The sequence below is a fragment of the Leptonychotes weddellii genome, chromosome 4 (assembly GCF_054177405.1).
Source record: "Leptonychotes weddellii isolate Sample4059 chromosome 4, ASM5417740v2, whole genome shotgun sequence".
NCBI classification, from domain to species: Eukaryota; Metazoa; Chordata; class Mammalia; order Carnivora; family Phocidae; genus Leptonychotes; species Leptonychotes weddellii.
This window is the reverse complement of record NC_138372.1, coordinates 1,475,344-1,480,998: the sequence shown is the minus strand read 5'-3', so window position 1 is coordinate 1,480,998 and position 5,655 is coordinate 1,475,344. Positions and strand designations below refer to the sequence as shown.

General features: G+C 52.3%; 1 protein-coding gene across 1 annotated transcript; it reads right to left on the bottom strand.

The window, feature by feature from the left end:
* Positions 1-3,722: 3,722 nt before the first annotated feature.
* ACTRT2 (actin related protein T2) lies at positions 3,723-4,856 on the bottom strand. The gene has a single exon (XM_006744167.3). It carries the CDS (start codon positions 4,854-4,856, stop codon positions 3,723-3,725), a length of 1,134 nt encoding a protein of 377 aa, XP_006744230.1.
* Positions 4,857-5,655: the final 799 nt, after the last annotated feature.

The window sequence follows — 5,655 nt, the reverse complement described above, 5'->3', positions numbered from 1 at the left end:
CATCATCATCATCATCACCATCATCATCACCACCATCACCACCACCATCATCATCACCAACGTAGCAGTAGCAGTAGTAGCAGAGGCCATCTTGAATAGGAGAAAAGGGGCTTTGTTTCAGTTATTCTGAGATGTGGTTTGGTAACAGGATGACAGTCGGGCAGAGAAGGACAGTGAAGGAGTGTACAAAGGGGAAGAGCCCTGGAATCTGGGCTGAGCACTACTCTCAACTTCTTATATGGCTTTGGAAGGTGACAGCTTGTGAACCTGACATTCTCACTTATAAAACAGTGACCCTGACAGGGAGGGTGTTGAGAGCGGGAAACAGTGGTCCTTCTTAAGTTCCCTTATGACTTTAGGTATGATGGAAAGAGATAAAAACCCTATTCAGGAGCCCCATTCCTCCCAGACCCTCTCTCTCACAACTAAGAGCCCTGGTTGTAACACAATGAGCAGATGTCAGGGTGTCTGAAAGGTGGGAAGAAGAGGCTGCAAGGGGCCTTGGGATGTGGGGAGCTCCCTGAGCTTCCTTGTTGTCTCCTATATGGTCCCCAGCAGGTGCTGTGAAGCCTCCAACACAGAATCCTTAATGGGCACAGACTAAAAAAGCTCCGGGGAAGGCCTGTTCCCACTGAGAAAAGTATGACCTAAAAACAGAGAAACTTTTGGAGAATATCCTCCCTACTCCAGCCAAACACCAATGGAAAAAGCACATGGCATCTCTGTGGCTTCAGCAGGCAGAGTGGGAATTGATTCAATGGTACTCCTCCACCCCAGCCCCACCTCACCCCACCCAACTCCTCACCTCCAGGGGCTCCAATCCCCTGCCGGGGTGGTATTGGCATCCAGAGGTGAGCTGAACCTCCACCCCACCTGTCTGTCACAAGGCCATGTGAGTCAGTGCCCACATTTCTGGGATGCTGGCTGTGGGGCCCCTCAGAAAACTCAACACACCACCTATCCAGCCCTCATGCTACACCTCATCAGGGGGACTGCCTACTACAAAAAAGATTAGATGGTGTCCAGAGTCCCAGGACATTCAAAGCCCCCAGAGTACAGTAGAAAATCACTCATCATACCAAGAACCAGGAAGATCATAGACGGAATGAGAAAAGACAATGAGCAGGAGTGATTTTTGCAGCAGATGAATCTGATGCTGGAGTTCTCTGCCAGTGGTTTTAAAGCAGCCATCACAAAAATGTTGCAGCAAGCAATTATGAATTCCCTCGAAACAAATGCAAAAATGGAAAACCCCAGCAAAGTTTTAGAATTTACAAAAAAAAAAAAAGAACAAATTATCAAACTGAAAAATATAACTGAAATAAAAAATGTCCTGGAGGGGCCCAGTGGGCGGGGACAGAACAGGTGAATTTCAGGACAGGTGAGTGGAATTTCCCCAATCTGAACAACACAGAAAAGAGAACAAAAAATGATGAGCAAAGTCACAGGGACCTGTGGGACAATGACAAGATTGCTGACTTTTGTATCCTCAGAGATGTGGAAGGGGAGAAAAGAGTGGAACTTTAAAAAGTATTACAAGAGGGGTGCCTGGGTGGCTCAGTTGGTTAAGCGTCCAGCTCTTGATTGCAGCTCAGGTCATGATGTCAGGGTCCTGGGATTGAAGCCTACACTGGGATCTGCTCTTAGCGGGGTGTCTGCTTGAGCTTATCTCCCTCTCCCTCCCCCCGCCCCTCCCCCCACTCTCTCTCTCTCTGAAATAAATAAATCTTTAAAAAAATGTATTACAAGAAATAATAGCACAAAATTCCCAAATTTGGCAAAAGACATAAATCTACAGATTCAAAAGGCTGCCTAAATCCCAAAGGATAAACCTACAGAAATCCACACCAAGACACATCATAATCAAGCTTCTGGGAACTGCAATGAAAACCCTCAAGAGCAGCCGGAGAGAAATGGTGCATTACCTAAAAGGGCAGCAATCGAATAACTGGGAATCTCTGATCCACAGCCACAGAGGCGCGGAGAAGGGATTCACACAACATTGCTCAGGTGCTGAAAGGGAACAGCTAACTGTGGATTCTGTGTCCAGAGAAAATATCCTTCAGGGACGAAGGAGAAAGAAAGCCATCCTCATATGACAGAAAACGAAGAGACTTTGCCACTAGCAAACTCCCCTTAAGGAAAGACTAAAGGAAATTCTCTAAACAGAAAGGAAATGATAGAGGGGGACTTGGAACCTCAGAAGTGCAAAAGAACATCAGGTTGGGTAAAAATACAGATAACCTATTCTAACGAGTTTTTTAAATCATTTGATGGCAGAAGGGAAAATCGTAATACCGTCTGAGGTTGTTCTCAAACGTGTGTAGGAGCAACAGGACAATTCTATTTTAAAATTTGGGAGGCTACAGGGACCTAAACAGAAGTAAGTTTTCTGCATTGCACGCCACATGGGAAAACGTCATGACTGGTAGATTGTGATGCTCCCCTGCGGCAGTCGCCAAGAAATCAACACAATACAATCTGCTGAAAATCCTCATTAATAAGTCAAGATGGAGTTCCAAGGAACGTTCAAGGGGAGAGAAAGGGAACAGGAGACAAAATAACACGGTGGCGGAGTCAAGATGGAACACATTGCTTTACATGTAAAACATCCAAACCCACGGACTGAAAGGCAGAGATCGATCCCACGGACTCAACAAAGGCCCCGACTCCCTGCTGTCTGAGGGACACTGTGTGCTCACGTCAAATAGGACATCCACAGAAGGAGAGGAACACACACACGTGTAGATAGATGGGTGTAGTCCCGTCGTTAAACTACCCCCCGCCGCCTCCCTTCCCGTTCCCTCCTGCCTCCACCAACCTGCGGTGTCTATCCTTCTGTTCTTTTCCATGTGCTTATAATCCTACAAAAAACCCACATGTTCACTTACACGAAATGTGCAGAGATATGCGTGGGAAAGCGCCACTGTTTTCTTTACCAGAAACAAAGGGGAGATCCTTTTATAGACTTCTCTGTCATTTGTTTCTCTCCCCATATTATTTTGGGAGAATTCCACCAAATCAATATGGAAAAATTCCCTTTATGCATCATTTATTCAACCGTTACTTTATTGATGGCTGTTAACTTTGTCTCTAGAATTTCACTCCCAAACGACGCTATCAATATCTTTGGCAGTAAAAACAAGCAGAAACATCACAATAATCCTGGTGTTTGATGCTCACGTGACCCTCAGAGCAGGGACCCTGATGGAGGGTCCTAAACCAATGACAGTTTCTGCTCCTGCCCAACCCCGTCTGCCCAGGATGTGGGCTCCATCCTGCTTCAGCTGCCGGCCTCATAAAAACTGCAAAAGCCCTACTGTATCGAGGACCCACCAGCTGGCTCTGTTGGCCCCCAGAACAGAGCAGCATTCCTGTTGGTTCCTGTCCCCGACCAGGGCTGACTGTCCCAGACCATCTAGGACGCACATCTAAAATGGAGAGCCCAGGGCCCTGTGGGATCAAGCTCGGGCCCCTGCCTTTGGGACAAACGGCAGACAGACACAGCCTCAACCCCTAACCCAGGGCTTTCTCGGGACAAGGGGGGTGGGGGCAGCCACTTAAACGGGATTCACCACCGGGGTCGGAAATGACTCTGGTGCCACCTAGAATAAACAGCCCGACATGACCAGAGGCTGCACGCTGGTTCATCTTTTATTGAACACCCTGCTGATGCTGAGGGGCGAGCTCACTGCCCACACCCACCCCTTGCCCACAGCCCCTCAGAAGCATCTTCTCTGAACCACGGATGTCCCAAACTCCTTGAAATCTGCGGAGGTAACCCACATCTGCTTGAAGCTGCTCAGGGAGGTTACAATGGAGGCACCAATCCACGTGGAGAACCACCTGTCAGGGGGAGCCGTGATCTTGATGGGGGTCCCTTTGGAAGCCAGTTGCTCCAACTCCCTCAGAAGACGGTCGTCGAGGCCCTGGAACAGAGTGGTGCCCCCGGACAGCACAATCTCCCCATAAAGCGTCTTCTGGATGTCCGCATCACACTTGGTGATGCTGCAGGACACCATTTTTGAGAGGCCCGGGTTTTGGATGCCCAGCTGGTCGGGTGCGAACAGGGCCTCGGGCGCCTGGTGCAGCTGGTCCCCGATGCAGATGATGTTCCCGTCCGGCAGCTTGTACTCTCTCAGGACCTCCTCCGGCCTCCGGGAGAGCTCCTTCTCTGGCTCCAGGGCCACATAGCACAGCTTCTCCTTGATGTCGTCCACCAGGGCCTTGTCCAGCACGCACGGGAAGGACCGCCCGCTAGCCAGCAGCAGCCGCGTGAGGTGCTCTGTGATGTCCCTCCCCGCCACATAGAGCTTGGTGACCGCATGGGGCAGGGAGTACCCTTCAAAGATGGGGACGGTGCAAGTGACCCCATCCCCGCTGTCCACCACCAGGCCCGTGACGCAGGCTGAGGCGTAGAGGGCCAGCACGGCCTGGTCCGACAGGTAGAAGGCGGGCACATTGAAGTTCTCGAACATCATCTCGGCCATCTTCTCCCGGGCCTCCCTGGGGTTCAGGGAGGGCTCGGTCATGAGCACGGGCCGGTCGCTGGCCTTCACCCCCAGCTCCCACTCGAACAGGTGCTTGCAGAGTCTCTCCATGTCTTCCCAGCTGGTGACCAGGCCCCGCTCGATGGGGTAGCGCAGGTGTAGGACCTCGTGCTTGTGCAGAGCTTCTTCCCCCACAAAGTACTCCTTGTGATTGGCTCCCGCCGAGGGCATCTTGAACTTGGGGTGCCCCACGACAGAGCTGATGACATGGCGGGGCCCAATCTCTCCAGAGAGGCCCGCTTTGCAGAGCCCAGAGCCATTGTCGAAAATCACAGCTGGAGAATCCAATACGTGTGGATTAAACATGTCTGCAGCATCCTCTTCTGTGCTTCACCCAAATAAAGACAGAACCCTCTCGGGCCACTTTGTGACGCAAGAGGCCCCTCTGGAAGTTTTAAGGGCGCGGGATTCCACAGCTCTGTGGCGACTCCCAGGTGGGGCTAGCAGGCTGGTCCGCGAGGGCCCTCCATCCTCACCGCAGATCTGCCCTGCTTTCAGGCAGCCTTTTCAGGGATGACGGTCCCACATGTAACAATCCAGCCAAGGCAACAATTGTCCTCAGCCAGCAATCAGAGGGCCCTGAGGGCGTGGGGGCTCGGAGCCCCCAGTACTCCCTCCCTGGGGAGACTCCAAATGGCCCAGGGCAGGCCAGACCGACAGGCGTTATTGATGGGCCTGTGGACCGAGGCCCAGCCTTGGAACCCAGGGAAGCAGCCCAGCCCGGCCCCTCCCCCAGAGGACTGGTGTCTGCTGTGCGTGGGGTGACAACAAAAACACACTTCCCTCTGCTAAGGAGAGGGCCAAGAGCCAGGCACAGGTCCAGGTTGGAGGAACAGTGCCCACAGCCATCACATCAGGCACTCAGAACGTGTAGACTCCTCCAGGTAGCCCTCAGGGATTTGTCCTCCCTTCACCCCACGAGCCCTGGCTCTCTGTCCCACAGAACAGATGCGCAGCGACGCTCTCTCGGCCTGTGGGATGTCCCTGCAGGCAGGCCCGTCCCTGCTCTGGCTTGAGGTCAGGGCCCCTCCTTGCTGTCCACGGCCTGCAACAATTGGCACAGAGCAATGTGCAGCGATCCGTGGGGCTGGGAGCATGGCCTCTG